Below are 23,554 nucleotides of genomic sequence, written 5' to 3' on the forward strand. Positions count from 1 at the left end.
GAAAACAATGATATAGATGAACGGTGAGTAACCATAGTGGTATTTTCAGAAGAACTTGTGCAGTCAGGTGGCACACTAGCATCAGGCCAATAAGATGAAAAGCAGTAGTGGCACAGGCTGAAAATGTAATTGAACGAGGATTTTTCCTTGAGAAAACAGAAATAGCAATTTTTTCTTACAAAAACTAATTTAGTGCGGGAATGAAAAGGTTGAAATAAAACCCTCACCCCCGCCCCCAATATGTATTAGGGCTCATTCCACAAATTTGTAATAAGTCCTAAAAATTTGGATCCAAACCCATGTCAAACAAGCCATTATTTTTCTCAATGGTTGAACAGAGCTCGAAGCAGCAGGGGCACAGGGTAATCAATAAGCTATTATGCTACTCCCAATGAGTGGTATCATACAAATATATTAGGTGCTATATATGATTTTTTATGTGGCAAATAATTAAATATGAGAGAGAAGAAAATTATGCTATATTATATAAGATACAACTCTGGCACGAAATCCAATGTTTTAGGTATATTCTGATATACACAACACAACAATAATTAATTATTTTGGGAGCACCTAAGAAACAACATGCTACAATACATTGAAGAGGTTGTCTCTACGCATCAATTTAATGATCTTCCTGTAAGCTGGCAATCTTGAATATAACAACACAATATTCTGCATTTGGAGTCACAATCTCTCTATTATCTCTCTTTGAGAATCAGTCATTGCACATTAGTCGTGTCTTGACAGGCTCACAAGTCACCTTTGATGTCCATGCATGGACTTCGTCACCCGTAGTAGGTTTAGGCATGCGTGTGGAATAAATCAGTTCCGTCTATTGCTTGTTCAACCTAATAGCAATTTCTGCGAAGGATGATACCACCTAGCAAACACATCACTGACATTAATATATACTGAGAATAGTATTTGGAACTGTACCAGGTTAGCTAATCGATTCTAACGATCGAGGAATCCTCTTGCTTGAGCCAACTAACTATATAATCACCAATGTTTAGAAAGCAGTGAGCATACCAGGCAGCGCATACAACGCTTGATGAATCAGGAATTCAGGATGGCCTCTCAGGTTAACTAGTTTGATGCTTTTGATGAACTAATTGCTAGGCTCATAGCACTCATAGTTTTGCTTTCTTTCAGGTGTCATTTCTGCTTGGTCTTTCCTATGTCCTCGCCGCATGGATCTACTCCGAAATCCTGGGATACAGGGAATCTTTATCTCATGAAAAAGTGTAAGACATATCTTTGCAGAAACCCCTAGTTCTAGTTAGCTTTATTTGGGATCGTAGATCTCAATCAGTATCTAGATCTCTTCAATTAAAAGATCTGTGAATTAGTAAATGTTCAAGGACCGACAGCATCGTATTGTAATGCTGTTCCAAATAACTCGACTGCAACAGGAGTATTAATTCTTGTTTAGATCTTACATCACGAACATGTTGAAGAACAGGTGCCCTAACTTTGCCGGGATTATATTCTTTTCCAACAATGTTTCATCATCTGCAGCCACTCGGATGCTCACTTGGATAACGAAACCATCAAACAAGATGACAAGGCAGTACTACTTGAAGGAGGCCATGGCCAGTCGAAACCACCATCATCTACAAAGTTCCGCAACATGTCTACCAAAGCAAATTTAATACGGTACTATTTATACAAAGGACTAATACAAGAAGCCATCAGGATTATATATAACACAAATATACAGTTGTGAAATGTTGATGTCTCTGTGGTTGTGACTTGTGAGCTGTAGGTTTATAACATTGGACGAGTCTTTTCTGCTTCAAAACCGTGCTGTACTGAGAGCCATGTAAGATCGATCATTTCGAATTAATGGCATATCTGCTCTCGGCGTTCTGGCTAAGTGAGATCATCTGTTGGTACTTATGTGCCGTTTAAACCATTTGCAGGGCTGAATTTGGCATTATTATGGTTTACTTTTACATCTGTGATCGGACAAACATATTTCCAGAAAGCAAGAAGGTAAGAGTCCTGTTACTCTTGACACTCTCGGCAAAATAGTATGACGTAGATGTAGCAGGGGTTCTGTTGGTTAAACTGTGGTTATAGAGTGCTTCTGATCTCTGAAGACTGTCCTTGTGACTTTTAGTTTTCTGATCTACTATGGCCTGTTTCCAACATGTTGGTCATGGCTAGCACTGGCTTTTGCTTATATAGTAATCACCGTTTTGTTTTCTGACAGAGCTACAACCGTGACCTGTTTCTGTTTTTATACATTCTTCTCATCATAGCATCAACACTTACTTCACTTACGAAGCACCATGAAAAATCAGCAATTTCAGGAAAGTCCATTCTCTATCTTAATCGCCACCAAACTGATGAATGGAGAGGGTGGATGCAGGTTGGTGATTTTACTTCACTTCTTTTTGTAATGTGATTTTTTAGATATCTATATCAACGGGGATTTCGAGATCTGAGTATGATGACATATAAAATGCACTTGTTAGACATTGGGCTTTTTAGATTACCATAAGTAAGCTCTATCATTTTTTGAGGGGAATCCTTCTGATGTTCTTTATTATTGAATGAGGAGACATAATACCAAGTTAATAAATTTCCATACATGTTTGATGCATTATGTTTAAAGAAAGTATTTTCCTTTTATCCTTCATCGGCAACAATTTGGTATTTTGTATACAGACTGCCATTTCAATTTATAACCTTATATAATGAAATGATTTTATTTGCAGAATTACTGCAATAACTTTTCTCTTGTATGTTACAATGAGTGCATGCCAAAGAAATATGTGATTACTGCAGCATCACTCTTGTACTTTTTTTTTTGGCTTTTTTCTTACATACATTTTGTATTAGTTATACTTTTTTTTGGCTTTTTTCTTACATACATTTTGTTCAATCTGCATTTCCAGGTCTTATTTCTGATGTACCACTATTTCGCTGCCTCAGAAATATACAATGCAATTCGTGTGTTCATTGCTGCCTATGTCTGGATGACTGGATTTGGGAATTTCTCCTATTACTATAACAAGAAAGATTTTAGTATTGCAAGATTTGCTCAGGTGCCCATTCTATCCCGACCTTAGTTTCTTCGATATTATGATAAATTTAAGTCTTCTAGATTTCTTATAACTCCACCTTTCAAACACTGAATACTAACTGATATACTTTTAATGCAGATGATGTGGAGGGTAAATTTCTTTGCGGCATTCTGTTGCATTGTCCTTTACAATGATTACATGCTGTATTATATCTCTCCAATGCACACTCTATTTACTCTTATGGTATACGGATCACTTTGTCTTTTTAATAAGTACAATGGGATACCATCAGTCATGGCTATTAAGATTGCTTTCTGCTTCTTGACTGTCATTTTGATATGGGAAATTCCTGGGGTATTTGAAATTTTGTGGGCGCCATTTACATTTCTGATAGGTAAGGTATTCCTGTATTTCTTTCTGTATGGCATTGTCGTTTTCAGTGAGGGATCAGGACTAAATTACATAAATGCTCTTTTAATTCAGGCTATAAAAATCCAGAGCCTTCTAAGGTAAACTTACCCCTGTTACACGAGTGGCATTTCCGTTCTGGCCTTGATCGATACATATGGATCTTTGGAATGATTTATGCTTACTTGCATCCTAATGTAAGTATTTCAAACAGAGATATATCTTTTATCCCCCTTGAACTGCATGCATGAGTATTAGATATTCAAAGTTATTTTTCATATAGTTCTTTCTCTTTAGTCTGTCTATACTTCAAGTGCTCGCCCCTTTTGTCTATCTAACATAGAACCTTCTATCCTAAACAGGTTGAAAGATGGATGGAGAAGCTGGAAGAATCTGAGACTAAGGTTAGATTGTCAATCAAGGGAACCATTGTGACAATTTCCTTGATGGTAAGTTCCATGATCATTTCTTACCTTCGATTTGTTGTTGTGCCGACTAGGATGAGTTTCTTGTAGTAACTAAGTAGGTGTTCTCTTCCTTCTTCTAGGCTGGCTATCTGTGGTACGAATATATCTACAAGCTAGACAAACTTACATACAACAAGTACCATCCCTACACATCGTGGATTCCTATAACGTATGTATAAGAAAATGTTATCATAAATTTCAAATCAATATGGCATATGGCAGAAACTTTTGATTGCAGTTGGCCCCATGTTTCTTACAGTGTTTATATCTGCCTACGCAATTGCACCCAGCAGTTGAGGAGTTCCTCTTTGGCGCTTTTTGTGTAAGCATTTAAATTTTGAGGTTTCTTACGGTCCTTGAAAAGGTGTCAAGAACTATCAAAATTATAACCTGAGAGGTACCAAAATTTGGTTACCAATTTTTAATGTGCCTCCGAGTTAAAACTTTGTGGTATTTCTTGGTGCCTTTTCAAGGATGATAAAAAAGCTCTAAATCTTTAGCACCTTGTTTCGTATTGTTTCGCTTACTCCATCTCTAAGTAAATCTCAATTTTTTATAGTTGGCTTGGCAAAATCACAATGGAGACTTATATTTCTCAATACCACATATGGCTCAGGTATGGGACTGATTTTTTTTTTTGACTCAGTATGGGACTGAGTTCCTGCTACATACGTTGCCCATTTCCTAATTCAGTAATGTTGTAATGTGTATCCTATAGCAAGTGGATATAGGGTCAACACTCAAGAAATGGAAATCAGACGTGTTCCAGTCGATCTTTCTTTTATGTAGTAGAATCGTGTTAAACTGAATCCAAAAGAAAATGTTCATATACTTTTGTGAGCTTCTGTTGTTCTTTCACACTGACCAATCAGCGGCTTCTTTTACAGGTCTGGTATTCCAAATGGACAGCCAAAGTTACTTCTATGTTTCATACCAAATTATCCATTGCTTAACTTCATGCTTACTACAACGATATATCTTTTGGTAAGCTTACAAACTTCAAAGTCATTTCATTCAATAGAATTATCAAAAAGGTATTCATTACATGATTTATACTGCAGCTATCATACCGGATGTTTAAGCTCACAAACGTACTGAAGGAGGCTTTCATTCCCACTAAGGATAACAATGGTCTATATCAAAATTTTATTGCTGGGATCGTCATCTTTGTGTGCCTCTATTGCTGCTCACTTGTTCTTCTGAAAATTCCTATTGTTTAGGTAAACACCTGGAACCTACAATAGTTGAAGTTATCTACTCTGTCTTGAGCTATGTGTTTCATGTAACTCAACTCAGATAGCACATTGTATCTCCGGGAATGAAGAAATTTCCAAGTAAATGAACTTGACAGTTGGTTGCTTTTGCAACATGTTTAGTTGATAGGATGTTCAACTCTGTCCTCAATTCCTTTTCATAGTTGGAGACAGTTGAATTGCATGAAGAAACTGCTCATTTGCTCATGTAGAATATTGCATTACCAGAGGATGCCGATATAGGGGGTCCATTTTCATATGTTGTGAAATCGTAGTTAGTGGCGGAGCCAGGAAATTCAGAGAGCCTAGGCAAACTTTTAATAATAAAAATAACTAATTAAATATGGAGGTGAAGGAGATGGCGTTGGCTGCAGCGACCGTGGCGGGTGGAGGAGGGGGCAAGCTGCCACCGACCAACCCCAACCTGCCCTACAAGGAGGACTGCTGGAGCAACCACAAAACGACGGCTCTCGTGGCTACCTGGGGCAACCACTACATCAAGCTCAACCACGGCAACCTGCGCTAGAAGCAATGTGAATGATTGCACAACACGTCCAGGGGCTCCAGATATAACAGCAAATTTTCGTAGCTTCAGAGGCCGGCGCGCGGAGACGGAACAGCCGGAGCCGAATGGCGCACAGCGGGGCCAGGTCGGCAGCGGTGCAGCGCGACCTTCTGCGGCTCAGAGCCTCAGAGGTCGGCCTGGAAGGTCTTGCGATTGCGCCTTGCAGGTTTGCCCTATGGTCTTCGGCCCAAATAAGAATTCCAGCTCTTGGACTAGGGTATATCCTCTATGGTGGGCCGGGCCTTAACCATGCACTAATCAAACAAGTGTTTTTTGAAACTGAACCATTATATTAATAAGAAAAAAACCTGACGGGCTGAGAAGCTCAGTTAATTAAGAGAAAACTAAGCAAAAACCACACAACAAAACGGGCTAAGAACCAAGCTAAAGATATGGGCTTAGAGCACCACAACAACAAAAATAACAACAAAAAAAACTACACAAAAAAAACTACAAAAGCCAACAAGGAGGAGGAAACCGCAAAAGTGCCGCTCCGGAGCAGCGCGCAAGATCTCTAAGTGAGCTAAGAGATATAATTGAACTAAATCTTCTACTAGGATTTGTTTAGTTAAGTGTCCACGTATATAGGGAAACCTCCCCCCCCCCCCCCATATCACAACACTCCCCCTGGACACCTAACAATGTCATGCTCATGCCTCGTTAAAAACTCCTTCCAGAAACCCAATGGAAAAAATGGTAAAAAGAAAGAATACATAGCTAGCATGTCTTGACATTGCACCTATTGTATTATTAAAAACCTCACATTGAGAAAACTCAGTGAGATAAACTCAACCAATGAAAAAATGTACAACACACAAATTTGTCCTGAGGATGAACTATTGGATGAAGATCACGAATCTCCCTCTCAAGCAAGTAACTCTTGTAGCTTCCTTGTTATTATAAATTGGATATGCTTCTCAAATAGAAGACTAGGTGAGGACTTAGTGAATAGATCAACAAGATCCTTACTTGACTTAACCCATTCAATTTGTATCTCCTTTCCTTCTTGCTGAAATGGTAGAAATATTTTATTTGAATGTGCTTTGTCATGTTGCTCATGACATCACTCTTCATATGTGCAGCTCCAAGTCGAGTTATCCTCATAGATGATAGTACATGTTTTATTCATTTCTACACTAATTGATTTTAAGATATGGTGTATCAACCTTCTCAACCAAACTCAATCCTTCGTAGTCTCATAGGAAGCTATAATTTTGGAAAGATTTGGTCATGTGGCAACAGTTGTTTGTTTAATAGATCTCCACGAGATGGGTGTCTTCCTACTAAGAAATATATATCAAGTCTGTGATATTGTATTATGTTATAAGACTTAGCCACCATCCGAGTGACCCGACAACATGTTATCTTGTCCCTTGAGATAAAAATTAATAATGCCAGTTGTCCCATTGAGATATCTTAGCACCCCTTTACTCAATTACAATGCCTCATTGTAGGCTAACGAGACATGAGACTTGAGCGATGCTATTTTGGGCTGGTCCATGGCCCGTAGGCACAACACGTAACGGAGACGAAAAGCATCAGGCTAGCACGGCACAAACATTGGGTCATGTTTGGCCTGAATATGAGGCATGATGGGCGGCCCAACACGGCATAATAAATGGGTATTGTGTAACAACCCAAATTTCTAAGAAATTAATTGCACAAAGAAAATAAAAAATCAATTAAAATTCTGCTTAGATTTAATTTCTTTTATTCTCCTCAGCGTGTTTGTTGTTTCTTTTTGTTCAGTTAGGAGTTTTGTCCTCTTTCTTGGTTTTATTGGTTTTTCTAATTAATTAAAGTTTAGAAAAATGATTGAGAAATAATAAATCAGAAACCGAAAAAAAGGAAACAAGAAAACAAACAAAAACAAGAAATTACGCTTGGGCTGAAATCCTTTTTTCTCTCCCATTCACTCTCACTCCTGGGCCCATTCTTTTTCTCTAGGAACAATCCATCTCCTTCCTCCCCGGGGCTGAAATCATGTTTCCCCTTCTTCCCTCGGCCCGCCTACACCTTCTTCTCTCTTCCCTCCCGATCGGGCCGACCAACTCCCTTGCTCCACCAACTGAAACCGTGCGTGCTCCTCATTGGGCTAAAGCTGGTTGTAGCCTAGTTATTCCCATGCCACACTCATCTCCCTCTGCCAGCTACCTCTCTCTCTCTCTGCCCATGAGGCCCTACCGTTAGTATCATCTCCCTCCTCCTAAAATCCCCTTCCTTTCTCTTATGCCTGACACGAAATCTAATCGCTCCACTGATTGCTCCTCAAGTTTAAAGGATGAAAACTGCCCCAGCATTCAAATGGAATGGCATTGATGTCCTCGATCAATTACGCGAAGAATCCGAGCTCAAATCGTGGAAACCGACTAGGATTGAGAGTATGTCGCGGAATCAGAGGGGAAACCCTATCTAGACACTCCCTCACCTCCTCACCCTATAAAAGGCACCCCTCACCCCTCCCCGAGCACTATGCCAACCCTAGCAGTCGTTTCCACATCATACCGCTGCCAAATCGCCACCCGAGGGCCTCTACACTGAGCTGCTGCCGTTACCGAAGTAGCACGATGTTACCCGGGCCTCTACACCGAGGACAATGAACTCAAAGCTCAAAGCCAATATATGAAATAGTCTGACCTTTTACGAAGTCCCCAACACCCACAAATCCTTCAATTGAGTTCATTGTCACCTCCCGATGCTACTTGCCGCTCGCCGGAGAAGTTGAACCACTGCAGCGTCAAAATCGAAGTCGTCGATGACTACACCACCGCGACAAGCCATCGCCACCGTCAGGATCAATCGGAGTCGTACTAGGTAATCCACAGTTGTTCGATTCCCCACTGACGGCCTTGATTAGAAAGGAGAATACCCCTTCGGTTATGTTATGTAATACCCACAGTACTTTACTAGTAATTATTATAACATGTGTTTACCCAAGTGATTTTTTTAGCTAAAACACTTAAAAAATAGAGAGGAAAAGAAAAGAGAAAACATATAGTTACTAGCCTTGCTTATTTATGCATCTCATAGCATGAGTAAATCATATACATTAGTTTTATAATGGAATGTTATGCATTGCCAGCTGCTGATAAGGGCCACGTGAGCATTAATGTCAAGATCAATAACCAAAAACCACTCACTTTTTATGCCTATCTAATAGCTAGTATATGTCGCAGGTAAAGACAAGGGTGGAGTACTAATACACTAATGTGCCCTGTTTAACAATAATTAGCAGTAGTACGGTGTTGAGGCAATTTAAACAAAGAAGAGGTAGTTAGAAGAAGCAAACCTAGTTGTCCGAGAGAAGCAAGAAGACAAATTGTCAGTTGAAAATTCTCGTACCTTGTCATGAGTGTTGTACTAGAGAGAAATAGAAAAGATACAAGGATGAGAACTAACAAAGATAAATACTAGTACATTAGTTATTATGATATTGACGTAGCTATGCAATTAACTAGTGTTGTCTAAATGAATCGTATCTACAGGACCGGCTTGAGACATCACTGTAGGTATGACTTAAGAATGGCATGGCTCGAACTGAGACTGGTTAGACCCACACGGCACGAGGTGGTAGGTTGTGACTGGGTCGAGCGCACGGCACACCGTGCCAGATGGACTGGCACAAACATGACCCAGGACAACCCGAGCTGCCCTACCCCTGCTCCACCCTACCCAGCCACCCCACCCCCACCACCCGGCCACCCCGCCCCGCCATGGCAGCTCCCCGCCCCCACACCGCCGCCCGGCATGGCTCATCATGCTGCAACCATACCAAGACTAGTCTGGCATGATATTATGCTTCACAAACCGTGCCGTGGACCGAGGGTGCGGCACACGAGCCGGCACGATATAGCCCGTTAAACTCACCGAGGCTATCAGACCATGTTATAGTCAGATCATATCTAGTTAGACCCATGTCGGGCTGGTCCAATAGACCCATTTGAACAGCAATGCACCTGGCCATGCGGTAAGAGTAAGTCAGCATGCATACTGTCTAGTTTCTGGACTCCTCCAAAACAACCGAAGTAGTAACTTCTCACTCCATTACATGGTCTAGCATGAGCCAGCAAAGACACTGCCCTAATTAACCTACACGTCTGTTTCATGTAGGTGTCCCTAGTGTCACTTCATGCACCTTAAAGGTCAGCTTTTCCTTTTCTCAAGGGTCAACCTCAAGAGCCCTGATTACCGTAGAAATGAGTATCTCCCATCTATAAATAGGGGTGAGGGGCGGCCAGGCTTAAGAGAGCAGGCGCGCACACACCAGCAACCAACTAGCTGAAGTTCTATAGAGAAGGAACAGAGAGCAGGAATGAGCTCGTTCTGTGTTGGCCAATTGCTGCGCTGAGCAGGCAAGCAAACCACCCTAGTAGCTCATGTTGTCTCCTTGTTCTTATGTTGATATATGGGTGAGTAATTTTATAGTATGTATTATGTGCAGTTTAATTTTATTTTATCTCGTAAAATGCTGGTGTTACGATAGCAAACATATTATACCGATCACAATTCAGGTGTGGGATTGTTTGAGTTCTCCGTAGAGAATAACTCTTGTACATAATAGCGTAATTGGTGATGGATTCGTAGAAGCGACCGATACTAATAAGTCTAGATTGTTGTTACTCGTGGGATTAAGGACTCAGCTCTACTGAGACTTAGGTTCTATAGAGACTATTGATGTCGGAGTACCTCCTCTTAAGAGATTAAAAGTGGGAAGCTTGCGGTCATGTGTAACCCCATAGTTTTATTAGAAAATAACTTTGTGAAATAATCTATTATTTTGTGTGTCTGTTTGCTGAGTGTGATTTATCATACTCACCCTTGATTTAATAAAAAAATTTGCAGCTGGTAGCAGTGATGGTCATTCCACCGAACCAATGTCGGGGCATGAAAATGAACCATAGGCCTAGCCAACTTGAGGGGAAATAAATCCATCTAGTAGTTGATATGTTTTTCACATATTTTTTTAGCTTATGTAATATCAGATGTAATGAATAAAGTACTTTCAAAGGAGTTATTGATGTAATAAAATTTGAATTTCTGTTTAAGCCTTACATGTTTTGTCAAGATTCGTATAAGCACGTGGCAACTCACTACTGGATCCTATGTCGGTGCGTGACATGTTAAGTCCAAGCCATCCGATCGAAACCCGGCTGTCTAGAAGCCCTTGCAAACATCAACCATCCGATCTCCAACAAAGAGCCTAGATTTAATGACCACTTAATCCCAAATAGCCAAACCATGTCATCGCTAGCTCGGGGCCACGTCACCTCTCTTGTTTACGTGGCCATCCAATCAGCGCTCTCTTTTACCTTTTTAAACCAATAGACTGTCGACATCATAAGTGAGTAGGATGACGCAATGAAGAGGTTTTTCAGTAGTAATTCAATTCAGATAAATCTGAAAATCACCCAAAAAAGGTTTCTAGCAGTAGGAATATTTCTGAAAATTGCTAAATAATTTGCTAATTCCATAACTATGGTTTTCCTTAGTAAAATAATTTATGTTAATTTCTGTTAATCCATTTCAAATCTTTTTAATCTGCTTTAAATCCCTATTAACTCATGATGAATAATTCCTAACAAATGCTAATAATTCCCAAGACTTCCTCGATCGCACTGGAAAACTCTAGAAGTTCCAGGAATTTTTTCACTTCCTTATATCATCCCATCTTTTTCCTTCTTCTCCTGAGTTAATATTTTGAGAGCCAGCTTTCACCTGTTGTAACCTTGTTTCAATCTTTCCTTGGCCACAAATTCACCAAAAATCTTCAATCAACTAATTAAATTGTTTTGATTTTTATTTGTTTTTTTTTTTTTGCTCTTGGTGTTTATTTGGCTTATTTTATTTTTCGTGTTTAGATGCCGACGTCCCGAAGGAGGAACTATTAGGATTTCAAGACTAGGAATTTGAATACCCCGTTGAGCTCCAGGAAGAAAAGTTGTCCTTAACGCATTTTGTACCTATTATTACAAATATTTTGTTTACAAAATTGCATGCTAATAATCTGTTAGGAAACCCAAATTAGATTATACCTTAGACTTTCCTTATTTTCCTTGTCGCAACTGTTTTGGAGGAAATTTTGGGAAAAGTAGAATATGCTTAGCCTTGCTTAGGACTTTAGTTAATCATCATTATTCAACTAAATGTGATTTTGGTCATATGCAACCTTAATAAAATTGGATGATTATTTTGTTAGCACTAAGGAACTTAGGATTTAAACAAGAGGATGGTTGAGATCCGTGCATGTTGCACGGATTGAGGTTGGTGGTAGTCTTGCTCAAATCATCTTAAGGATCGGTTCATGGAGTGATCATTCTAAGTTTGTAGAGCAACCACAAGTTAAGTTATGGGATTGGTCTAGCCGAGTAATTAACAATATAGTGTAGGTTAGATGATGGTATATGGACGGAAGGGTCTACTTTTCGGAACTATCCAACACAAGAGAGGGCTTCTAGAGTGGAGGGTGTGCTCCCACAGCGGTGAAACCTTAGCAGGCAGACTTAAGTTGGAAGGGACTTTGTAAAGGCTTTGCAATGAATTCCTAACTCATAAATCGAAAGTGTGTAAAAGCTTTTCGCCGACCAACGGATACTCGAGGAAAGAGACGTCTTATGGATAAAGTGTACAACCTCTACATAGTGTAAAATTGATTAGTCAGTCATGTCCACAATCAAGAGCAGGGAGGAACTCTCACATGATTAGAACTTGATGGTAAACTGTTTTGGCCAACCATTGGTGTTGGGAACCATTGTTGAGGTGATCAGAACCCTTGTTATGGAAGGATGGTTGGAATCTTTGAATTGAGACAAGTTGTGGGAACCTGTAGTTGGATCAAGATGGTTGAATCTTGACTCTGGTGTAATTACTCACTTTTTAAATTATTGTTTTAATTGAATTATGTTTTTATATAAATAAACCTTTGTTAGCCTTATTATTATGTTAAGCCATATATATTTTTATCACAACTTGCAAAGTGCAACACTTACTCACAATTGCTATATCCAAACTATGCTCAGTCAGGAAATTTTTTGAGGATTTCGCAGAAGATATCTCAACCATCCTCATCGATTGCATGTGTAGTCGCGCAGAAGATTGAAGGCTACACTTCGTTTCGCTATAGTCAAGCAAGGTCTATGCGTCTTTTTTAAGAACGGATGTACATTTAAGTTGATCATATTATTTTTTATCATCAATAAAACCCTTGTTTATTGAGATTGATTTCTAGCTCAATATATGGTAAAAGGTCATACTATTTCTTAGTGCCGTCTCGACACCTTTCCTGGGACGGCACGGCACGCACATGACCTGAGCACAATAGCTTAGCAGGCTGCTGTTTCTTCAATTTTCCCTCCTCACATTCTACATCCATGGATGCATTCTTTGTGCTAGTCTTGCTCAGGCTCATAACACGTGGGAAAGAAGTGCATTGGACAAGGAAAAGTAATAGCTTGGTGCCCCCTCCAATCCAAAATATAAGTCAAGCAAGGTCGATGCGGGCCGTTTTCTTGTATGGGTTGGACGGGCACCGCCCATTTTATTTAATTTTCAGTTTCAGTTTTCTTTTTTCTTTTTACTTTGCCTTTAGTTCTCGGATACTTAGAGACTAGGGCTTGTTTGGTTTGTTACCCTAATGTGCTCAATATGACCAAGCTAAAATTTGGTAGCTTTGACCAAATTTGATAATCGTTTGGTTGCGTACAAAAGTTTAGCTTGGCACCCTCTCTCGTTTGGCCACCTAGTTCATTTTGAAGGCAACCGGTCGTGTCTCGTCGGTATATGAACGTGGTGACGAACGCTCTTATTCCCTTGCCCGCGAGCAGCAACATAACCATGGACTCCCAAGGCGTGTGTTGCCCATCCACAGACATCAAGTTTGCCCTCGTGAACGCTGACGCGGCTGAGAATCCATTGGTGGCCCGGGTGATTTCATCCTGACCAATGTGTTCTCCTTATGTGGGCGTCGCTGGAGGATTCGATGCCACCCCGGCGGCACTGACCACTGGAACATGGCATGGCGTCTTCAGAAATGCAGTTGAGCCACGACTTAGATCATGTTCCAAACAGTAGCTATGCCACTCAGTACAGCTGAATCATGACCGGAGCCATGACCCCAGTTGTCCAGTGGCAAATCCACGCTCACCTCCTGAATGGGTCTGGCTTGGACATCAACTTGAGTGTGAAGGGACAACTGATTCACCTCTGAATGGGTCTGATGCGGATCCGCACAACGCTCGGGAGCCAAGCCACACACCGTACCTGGACCCGCCCATCCGTGGCGCCCAGCGTGACGGAGCCACGGTGCGAGCCCGTGCTGCGGCTCAACTAGGGATCCGACGCCTAGGAGGTGCGCCACGCAGACGGATCCGACGGTCTGTGAATAATGCGGATGCAACATGCGTTGTAACTAAAACATAAATATTATATATTGTAATACGAAACATAAATTTAAGGTATGAAGACGTAGATACGTTATGGGAGCATCGCCCAACGAATACGCCGGAAAAAAATATCGTAGTTTGATTTCGAATGAAGATCCGAAAAGGTGGAGTAGATTACTCGTTAATATTTTCATAATTTATTCTTTTATTCTTATTAGTAAAACGGGTCATATATGTAGCCAGTAACGTGACACGGGAGACTAAGAAGACGAGGATGGATGATAACAATAGATAAATTATTTGAATTTTATAGGTTTTTATCAGACGAAAGGAGAGTAAAAAAATATATATAAGAATCAACTTGTATTTTATATAGAAGAGATACATAAGCCAAATTTATGTTAATTTTCAGTCGAGACGTGAACAAGCTAGGAATTGAATCAAAGAACCAAATCGTTGACACCTAAGCGGCCTACATACATGGCAATGAATCACAGGCTATATCTTGGGCTGCATGTTGAGCTGCCGACGTCGCCTCGACTGAACGTAGCACACCACCGCAGAGACGATGGCGGCCGTGGCAGCCACCGACCCGAGCACCGCGACTAGTATCACCCACCACGAGGTGCCCTTCTTCCCGTCGCCATCGATCCTGTCAACCGTCAGGTCCCAGTCACGGACGCCGACGATGATGTCTTGGATCGTGGCCGCGAAGAAGCCGACGAACGCGGTCTCGGTGGTGCGGCGCCCGCTGAGGCCGAGCGGCGTGTCGAGGAGGGCCTTGGGCGGCCTCGGCTGCCCCGCGCCGGCGATGTACACAGACAGGCGGTGCGCGGCGGCGTCGTACTCGATCCACACTGTTCTGCTCGGCGCAGTGCGGTTGGGCGTGACGGTGACGTTGAGGCCAACGGCCGTGTTCTCTGGGCCGTACGACCTCACCGCGCCGGCCTCGACGGACGCGAGGCTGCCAGAGGCAGCATCGTCGAACGAGCTGTAGTTGGCAGCGCCGCGGAGGCCGTCCGGGCCGTTGAACGGCGGTAAGCTGTCTTGGAGGATGGCGAACGCGACGGGCGAGGCGCCGCTCAGCGTGAAGCTGGTGTTGAAGGAGGCCTCGCGGTCAGGGATCCCGCCGGCGCCGGCGCGCCAGACGTGGACGGTCCGCAAGAGGAGCAGGAAGCCCTCGGAGCGGTTGAACCCCGGGAAGAGGAGCGACGGGGAGCCGAAGACGAGGGAGGCCGGCGCGAGGATGGACGAGTTGGTGGCCACCAGGAATTGGTCGGTGCTTGTGGCGTCGAAGGCGGGGAAGCTGTAGGTAACCACGTCGCCGGACGCCGCCGCTGCTGCTGCTGCTGCGCAGAGCAGCAGCACAAGCTTAATCTTGAGAGCAGAGCGTGCCATGACCATGGTTGGTCTCATCTCTGATGAATAGATATGCATGAGAATGAGATGGGGTCGGATTTTATAGCCGCTACGGCTTCTTCCGTAACGCGACAGAATCAAAGCACGGACGCGTGGGCGAAATGTCAACATCGGCAGCATGAGATATGAGATACGCGTTTGAGCCAGAGTACTTGTCAAAGCAGCTAGCTAAGCTGGTGGAGTGCTTGTCAGCATGGACCTGGTAGGCAGATCTCAAGGCAGACATGGATTGGTCAAACACTCAAAGCAGCTGGAGATGAATAGTGTTTCAAGACCAGCTCAACATTTTCAGAGGACCAAATGCAAAATATTATGAAAAGCAACTCTGTGCAGTGCAGTGCCTAATAATGAATGAAAACATCACAAAAGGCTGCTGATACTATCAGTTAATTATCCACGCTTTCTAAATTTCAGTGTCTAAAATATAGGAGCGTGAATCATGCGACTGTGGCCGGTGAGGTCTAGGGTTCAGAGTCGCCAGTGTGCTTCCCGAGTTTAGAGGTACTTGAGGAAGCAGACTAGCCTGTTTGGTGGGCTAGTGCTGTCAATGGGGAAAGCAAGGATGTCGCATTAGCGCGGCGGTGGGCGATGCCAGAGGATACAGCAAGGGTAGCACCGCTGGAGACGAGTGGAGAAGGGCAACAAGCGGGAGCGAGTTACGTCACCGGAGCTATAGCGCGAGCGAAACTGTGGACGAAGGTTGAAGATAACTTTGAGTCATTGAATACTAGTCCAATGGCTCACAACCGTCCTGAGGAATTTTTTTTAAAAAAACATACGCCTATATTTTAGCATCAGCCTTAGTTATGATATCCAATAAAGAAGGGGAAACGAAATGCAAACACAAACTCAGTAGGATTGATGGGCGGCTTATTTTGGCCCATGAATTCAGCCGTGGCCCAGCCCAATTTCACCTTCGCTTCTTATCCCAACCTGATCCCCACACGGAGACGCTCCGCTCCGCGCCCGCACACACACACCAGCACGACACTCTCGCTGCCTGCCATGGCGCTCCTCGCCATCCAGGGCATGGCCACGTCCGCCCTCCCGTACCACCACCACCATGGCGCCGTCTCTTCCGCCTCCTTCCCCACCTCCTACGCGCTCGCCGCCTCCCCCCGCGCCCGCACCAGCCTCGCCACCGCCGCGTTCTCGGCCCCTCTCGCTCCTGCTCTCCAAGGTAACAGCCCCCCTCTCCACATTTCCTACCAAGAAAAAGAAACATCGGTTCGTTGGTTGGTTGCAAAGTGAAACAAATAACGGCTCGATAAGGATCCTGTCCAATTTCTTAGTAATGGTTTGTCGGTTTAATGTGAGAATTGGCGTTCTTGTGCAAATCAAATCGCTCTGGGAAGGATATGTAATTCACCAATTTGTCTCTCTGGGAGATAGGATTTTTTCCCAGCTCACCAACAGAGAAGTTGTTCAGATAAGACATCTTTTCCTGTTGACCGATACCAATACATGTATGTATGGAATGATTGACCGAACAAATCATCTCCTAGTTTACAGCATTTGAGTTAAATTAGTAACAATTTCAAATGCTGAATGTTACAGATAAACATATATACATTTCTGTAGCTGGAAAAAGTTTCTAGCAGTTTGAACTTTGAAGCTTGTTTGACCTCTCTTTTCTATGTTCAGTCTACTGCGGGAGAGGGGATAAGAAAACGAAAAGGGGCAAAAGGTTCAACCATTCTTATGGGAATGTGAGTCCTCTACCTCGTACATCTACTTCCATTCCATTCTTTCTTATCTAGCTGCTTGATCATGTCAGGCGAGGCCACGCAACAAGAAGAAGGGAACTGGCCCGCCACGGCTCTTCGCCCCTCCTGCGCCTCCCAGGAAGGACCAGTTCGAGGATGGGGAGATCACTCCCATCGAAATCGATGAGGATATCATGGAATAGGTTGTCTGAATTCTCCTTTATTTTGTGGTTTCTGTGAGCATAACTTGCCTAGCCTCTATGAAACACTATATCATCTTTTTCAAGTAATTATGTTTGATCTCTCATGCATAATGTTATTGTTATGTGCAAGCCTCCGCATTTTCCTTTGGTTAGTGATGTGTCGACTGCTTGAAAGTTGAAGCTGTAGAACTTCTGGTAGTTCGAGCTATCAGATAACTGGGAAGCTGGATTTTACTACTAGTAATTCTATCTCTGTTGATGAATGTTATTTTTTGAAAGGAACTCTGTTGATGAATTCTACCTTATCGACAAACGTGGAATTTGTTTGGTAAGGGAATGGGGAACGTGCCAGAAAAATTGCAGGTAATAAAATTGTTCTGGCTTACCAAAAATATAACGTGCATCTGTCGGTTCAGGGAATAGCTTGTCTTGTCTGATGAATCAGTTCGGACAGTCTTGAGTTTTGACTTAACTGTCCCAGGTGAGTTCTGTCAGCGAGTTTTGTTGTGACGTAGGAAAAACTTGTAGGTTCTTGCATCTGCCCGCAGTAGTTGCAGATTCAGTGGTAACTATCAACAGCTGGCTAGAAATTGGTACTAGGGACCCAGTGCAGAGTAGTGACGAATCCAGTATTTGTTTTCAAACTTATATAGCACACCAAGGAATAACCTTATGATTAAGTGGATAGCTAGAGGTTATTGCTGTTGTATATCACGATGCTAGCCGTTAGAGAGGGGATTTCAATTTCATTTTATAATTTTTTTCGTTTACTGGTGAAAAGACAGAAGTTCGCAAAACTTCGTCAAAATTTTGGTCACTTTTCGTCATCTGCTTTGTGAGCCTCACATGTCAGTAAAAGAAAATTTTAGAATTAGATATTTCATTCCCCTTCGAAATTTCAGCGAAATTTTAATCCTTGGTTAGAACTTTTTCTCTCTCTCTCTAATCAACACATAATGAATCGCCAAACAAGAAAGAACACAAAAACATAAGATGTAGATGCAGCTATCTTCTTTATTTATCTTCTTTTCTCTACATTACCAGGGCAGGAACTCCTTACGTACAGATAGATGGGTGGAGCCCATCTACTTGAGGGACAAGTTTGGTACAAGCCCACTTCTAAACGGATACGGACAGGGACATGCAGGTCCCATTCACCCACCCGTGCGTGTTGCCCATCCTTGCTGTAGCCGAGTCGGTCGCCCCTGACATGGGAGATCAGCTAATATCATAATGCATATGTCTGATCTAAAATCCAGTGAAAAAAAAGAAAGGTATATAGATATCGTTATTGTCGAATATCTAACTAAGGGATAGATGTATATAAGGAGTATATTATATACAGACAGGGTATATACGACACATATTTGGCGGCTTTAGATATCACGGAATCGAACCAGCGGTACCTGATACACCCGGAATCAAGAAAGTACATACTAAGAAGGTTTAGATTGGTTACCTAATTCGATTCGATCAGTATTCAGAACTGATATATCTACTTGGACGTCAAGGAAGACAACTCCATATCGACTACGGTTGGATAAGAGTCGATACCTCACCCCTATATAAGGCGGAAAGGCTGGGGGAGAAGAAAATGACGAAGAGGACGAAAGAGAGGCGAGCATCAAGACTCTAGCAGAGGAGTTACTCGATAACTTTAATTATATGTTAGATTAGATTCGATCTACTCCTTGTAATAGTTTTAGCCACGTTGTTTGTACTCGAGATCATCAATATACAGCAGCAACATCTTCATAGGACATAGGGTATTACTCCAATCGGAGGTTCGAACCTGTATACATCATGTGTCTTGTCTCGTGATTAATCCCTGCACTCGAAAGTACACAGTCAATTTACGGACATATTGTTGAGAACTAATCTTCGATAATTATCATGCTACACACGTTGCCTGGTTAAAAACCTTACTCGAGAAAAAAGTACAATGTTTCTTTACTCGTCTAGATGATTTAGTTACTAGGTATGGACTACTTATCTTCAAGACTCATAGTTACTAGGTAGGGAGGGGCGTATAGATTTTTTTAAAGTAGGAGTATATACAAAGCTATAATGTACTAGTTGGGGAAGCAGACATGACAAGTTCGACAACCTCCATCTTTCTTCGATGAACAATCCAATCTCTAGAGTTCTACAGGCCTTGCATACAACCATGACATACATAAGTACACATATATCATGATTTCTTCTACCATGCCAGTTCGTAAATAGCACATGTAGGCTTAGGTAAAAATTCTAGTATAATGTCTCAGTCAAGTTTTGAGCAAGTTCCAATCCTTACTCATGCTGATGCTGAGTAGCTATTTTCAAAGTGAGGCTTTGAACTTATTATATGACCATCACCTACATAATCACGGTACTCTAGCAAACCAAGTTAGAGGACCATTTTAATCATGACTAATGACTATACAACAAGATCATGAACATAATAGTGCTATTGAGATGATGTATGTTATCCATTTCCTTGAATGACTCACTAGTATCTCCTTACTTACTTGGTTGCTAGTGAGACAATGTATGTTATCCATTTCCTTGAATGTCTCACTAGTACCTCCTTGTTTGTTCGGTTAAGCTAAGAACTACATGTGATTGAACATCCAACGCCATAACAAGCCCATTAATCACAAATACTTGATTAAGTCGGGTTTAACCAAGTATCACTTATTGATGTGTCTATCAGGTAGCCTAACGTCCTCCAAAATATGATCTAAAGTAGAGATAAATATCAAAATGATCTGATTGCTATATTTATGCGATGGCTAGTAAATAGAATCTCTGACACCCTCTGTCACCAAGGACGAGCAAGAATACAAACACCTATCTATCCTGGTCTTGATTTGCGCCAGTCCATTTCCGGATTCACCAACCAATAGTGTGTAGAAAGATCTTGTTGGCGTTGGCCATGTCATGCACATCTCGGTATATGAGACATAGAGTATCAAGCATATCGTTATGTATGTAAAGTTATACACCTCTTATCAGAGTCTTAAATTGTAATTCCACTCCCAGCTTTGGGGTAATGAAGCATGTTCGCGGTAGGAAAGGGAGCTGCTTCTAAGTTCTATCCTCTAATGTTCATTTCAATTGAATAAATGATTAAAACTTTATTATTTTACGATCACACTATTTGAAAAATCATGCATGAAGGTTATCCCTTCATGACACTAATAATGCACTGATAACACCGTAAACCCTCCTTACATTTGTATTCATACTCGTAAACCTCCTTATTATAGAGGGTCAAGATGTAGATCTTAATGTCAGTCGTCCTGGAGTAGTAATGAAGGTTTGGAACCCAGAGGAAGGTGTCCAACAAAGGGCTTGCCATCCAGAGGAGTACGAAGAAGGACAACCCTGATGACCTAAGTCTTAAGACTGAGAAGGTTGAGAACTTGTGTAATATATTTTGCCATGTGTACCTTAATGATACTCTAGTTTGGAGATGTTTTCAAGTAATTGGTGACTTCGTCTATGGATCCACTACATTTTTACACCTCGAAAGTGAAAAAGTCCGGTCACCACAATTTCTTTATTTTGGTAAGTGCCTTAACATTTATCATTGTGCATTGCCATTGATCATGATTGAATTGTTGAGGCTAAAATTTACTACAAATTTGCTTTATAAATAGGACTGTTAGTTGTGATATATATGTGGGGCACATGTCGTAAATTTTGTTTTGGATTTCCCCCTTAGACTCACATCATGGCCGCATCATATCCAAGCATTATGAAGACGATGTTGTATGTAGTTTGATTCCCCGGCCCTTAACTGTATTGGGTGCAGTTTGATGTCGCATGCCCCCAACGATGACTCTACTAACCAGTGGATTACTGATGCAAAATGAATCAGCCATGGGCAAGAAGGTCGATCGCTGTGTTGCCGAAGAAACCACCAGGGTGGTTGGCACGCAGCTATCGATCGAATCGATGAGGCCGGCCATATCTTGAGACCTCAATGGATCGATCATATGCGGCGCCTTTCGGGTTTGCCCAACCCCAAAGGTTCCTCCGTGGAGCTTTAAGTATGAATCAAGTATATATTGTGCCACATCTATAATGTAAGGAGTAAATTATTTGGAGTAGAGGAGCATGATCGATCGAGCTTGATTGATCTAACTTGTCGACATTGTCTTAGAAAAACTTGTAGCTTTCATTTTAGAACAACTTTCAATTAATCTATCTATTCACGGGTTGTTCCAGTTTTGCTCGAAAAAGAAAAAGGCGTTGTTCCGGTTCATATCCATCCACAATATGCCGGTTTAACTTTCACAAACAAGTGCCTGGCTAATTGTCACACTTTTTTTAATCATGAGCATGACTTGTCACGGCCAAGTTTTTCCATGAGTTTTATTGCCAGATTTTTTTTTCACAATATGTTTGGTTTATTGCGAGCTTTCACATGAGTTTGATTCGTATTAGTACATGGATTTTGTTCGATTCTATGTACACTAATTTCTTTAAGATTTTGGATGTAAATTCACCCTACCAAAAAAGTGGTGTCGCACACATGATTCTCATCTCTCAAAAGCTAGTGTCATTATTATAGTAGAGTAGTTAATGGAATGAGAGTAGTTAAACCACCTTAGAAGATGATTATTCCCCCAACACCTTTCCTATCATCGACGAGACTTGCCAAGCTAACACGGAATGTTCACATGCACTTTAGGCATATAACTTATCAAGATGATTCATTTATGTTGAGAGAGAGGTTTGCGCATATGACTTATCAAGATCATTTATTTATATTGAGATCCGTGATAGAGAGATGTGTGAAAAAAATAATAAGACATGTGAAAAGAATGAATATTAGATGGAACAAATGAAACATCGAGAAAAATTAGATGAAAAAAATTATAAGAAATGTAAAAAAAATCAAGAGATTTTGTGCATGCTAAGCTCGCTCACTCACTTGGGAGTGGCAGCATATACTAGTATAGGCCACACTGCTAGCACTGCTCTCTTCTCCGATCTCCATCCCCCACCCAGCACAGCGCAGCCTCGACAGCGGTGAAGTTAGAGAAGAGAACCGGCCCCTCCGGAATGCCGACGCTGCGCCGCCGTAACCCGGACGTGCACGTGAAGGCGCTGGAGGGCATCGTGTCCGCCAACACCTTCTTCACGGTGGCCGTCTTCATCGGCATCACGGGCACCATCAAGCCGTCCTCCTCCATCTCTCCCAACTGCGTGGCTGGCGACGACATCGCGCGCAGCTTCTTCCTCTTCGAGATCGTCTCCTTCGGCTTCTACCTCCTCTCCAGCCTGGTGGCGCAGGGCATGAAGCTGGCCGTCACGCTCCTGGCCGCCGACCACTTCTACGGCGACGACGAGCGGAAGCCCCCGCCGTCCGACGACTGCGAGGAGATGCCGGAGTGGCGCGCGGCGGGGCCACGGGAGCGCCGCCGCGCCGTGCTGCGGTTCGCGCAGCCGATGATGCTGCTGGCGGCCGGGTGCTCCATCATGGGAACCTTCTTCCTGCTGCTGTCCATGGTGGACGCCATCCAGCTCAAGTTCGGCCTCGTCTCTTGCGGCATCCCGCTCGCCGTCGGTGCAACCTTCGTGCTCGCCGCGCTCGTCGTCGGCGGGCTGCTCTTCTACGGATCCACCGTCGCATACGCGCTCACGCACTACCTGCCCTGAATAATGTCAGCCTGCCGAGCTGGTTTTGGTCAGTTAATCGATTAGTTTTTTTCTTCTTTTTTACATTTTTCTTTCACTTTCGCATGCTAACAGTGGACTCAAATGAATTGCATGGAAGGGGTAAATGCTTTGATCTGAAGGGAGCTGCCATTGCTTCGTAGTGGCAATTTTGTTGGCATCATGATTTGTTATCATGTCATCGTTCAAACTAGTTACATGCTCGTGTTTTGTTGCGGATAGAATAATAGAAAATATACAAAAGTAAATTACTTGACCAACTTTTTTTTCTTTCTAATAGAGCAGAAATTATATTAAAGTATTCATCCCGATGTTCCTTAGAAAATAAAGAGATTACAAAGACAACATAACCTTCTTCTATCCTGATTATTATAGACTTTGAACGAATATCTATAGTATTCCCATCAGAAAAAGTAAATGATAAAAATTATCACTATCTTCCTCGGATCT

At 42.2% G+C, this 23,554-nt stretch overlaps 4 protein-coding genes across 5 annotated transcripts; 3 read left to right on the plus strand and 1 right to left on the minus strand.

Moving 5' to 3' along the window:
• The first annotated feature begins 838 nt into the window (after window positions 1–838).
• LOC133923830 (protein REDUCED WALL ACETYLATION 3-like) lies at window positions 839–5,505 on the plus strand. Of its 2 annotated transcripts, XM_062369102.1 has the most exons (15): window positions 841–1,084; window positions 1,156–1,247; window positions 1,522–1,659; window positions 1,769–1,825; window positions 1,926–1,998; window positions 2,219–2,377; window positions 2,907–3,056; window positions 3,174–3,429; window positions 3,519–3,640; window positions 3,806–3,892; window positions 3,991–4,079; window positions 4,170–4,232; window positions 4,470–4,526; window positions 4,798–4,894; window positions 4,972–5,505. In XM_062369102.1, the coding sequence occupies exons 1-15, from the start codon at window positions 1,055–1,057 to the stop codon at window positions 5,128–5,130; spliced, it is 1,629 nt and encodes a 542-aa protein (XP_062225086.1). In that variant the 5' UTR covers window positions 841–1,054; the 3' UTR covers window positions 5,131–5,505. The 2 variants fall into 2 exon arrangements, with proteins under 2 accessions (XP_062225087.1, XP_062225086.1); XM_062369103.1 differs by lacking the exons at window positions 4,170–4,232; window positions 4,470–4,526 and having other exon boundaries at window positions 839–1,084.
• Window positions 5,506–14,444: 8,939 nt separating this feature from the next.
• LOC133923394 (uncharacterized) lies at window positions 14,445–15,523 on the minus strand. Its single transcript, XM_062368705.1, has one exon. It carries the CDS (start codon window positions 15,520–15,522, stop codon window positions 14,605–14,607), a length of 918 nt encoding a protein of 305 aa, XP_062224689.1. The 5' UTR covers window position 15,523; the 3' UTR covers window positions 14,445–14,604.
• Window positions 15,524–16,461: 938 nt separating this feature from the next.
• LOC133923836 (small ribosomal subunit protein bTHXc-like) lies at window positions 16,462–20,942 on the plus strand. Its single transcript, XM_062369109.1, has 4 exons — window positions 16,462–16,705; window positions 17,170–17,234; window positions 17,303–17,434; window positions 20,686–20,942. Exons 1-3 carry the CDS (start codon window positions 16,531–16,533, stop codon window positions 17,432–17,434), a joined length of 372 nt encoding a protein of 123 aa, XP_062225093.1. The 5' UTR covers window positions 16,462–16,530; the 3' UTR covers window positions 20,686–20,942.
• A 31-nt stretch (window positions 20,943–20,973) lies between these two features.
• LOC133923835 (uncharacterized) lies at window positions 20,974–23,202 on the plus strand. Its single transcript, XM_062369107.1, has one exon. It carries the CDS (start codon window positions 22,490–22,492, stop codon window positions 23,084–23,086), a length of 597 nt encoding a protein of 198 aa, XP_062225091.1. The 5' UTR covers window positions 20,974–22,489; the 3' UTR covers window positions 23,087–23,202.
• Window positions 23,203–23,554: the final 352 nt, after the last annotated feature.

Source organism: Phragmites australis, chromosome 7 (assembly GCF_958298935.1).
Source record: "Phragmites australis chromosome 7, lpPhrAust1.1, whole genome shotgun sequence".
NCBI lineage: Eukaryota > Viridiplantae > Streptophyta > Magnoliopsida > Poales > Poaceae > Phragmites > Phragmites australis.

Coding starts and splice junctions, on each gene's coding strand:
- LOC133923394 (XM_062368705.1), bottom strand. CDS start 15,522: ATGAGACCAACCATGGTCATGGCACGCTCTGCTCTCAAGATTAAGCTT.
- LOC133923835 (XM_062369107.1), top strand. CDS start 22,490: ATGCCGACGCTGCGCCGCCGTAACCCGGACGTGCACGTGAAGGCGCTG.
- LOC133923830 (XM_062369102.1), top strand. CDS start 1,055: ATGAATCAGGAATTCAGGATGGCCTCTCAG. Junction 1,660..1,768: donor ACCAAAGCAAATTTAATACG/GTACTATTTATA, acceptor TGTGAGCTGTAG/GTTTATAACATTGGACGAGT. Junction 4,080..4,169: donor ACATCGTGGATTCCTATAAC/GTATGTATAAGA, acceptor TGTTTCTTACAG/TGTTTATATCTGCCTACGCA.
- LOC133923836 (XM_062369109.1), top strand. CDS start 16,531: ATGGCGCTCCTCGCCATCCAGGGCATGGCCACGTCCGCCCTCCCGTAC. Junction 16,706..17,169: donor TCTCGCTCCTGCTCTCCAAG/GTAACAGCCCCC, acceptor TTCTATGTTCAG/TCTACTGCGGGAGAGGGGAT. Junction 17,235..17,302: donor TCAACCATTCTTATGGGAAT/GTGAGTCCTCTA, acceptor TGATCATGTCAG/GCGAGGCCACGCAACAAGAA.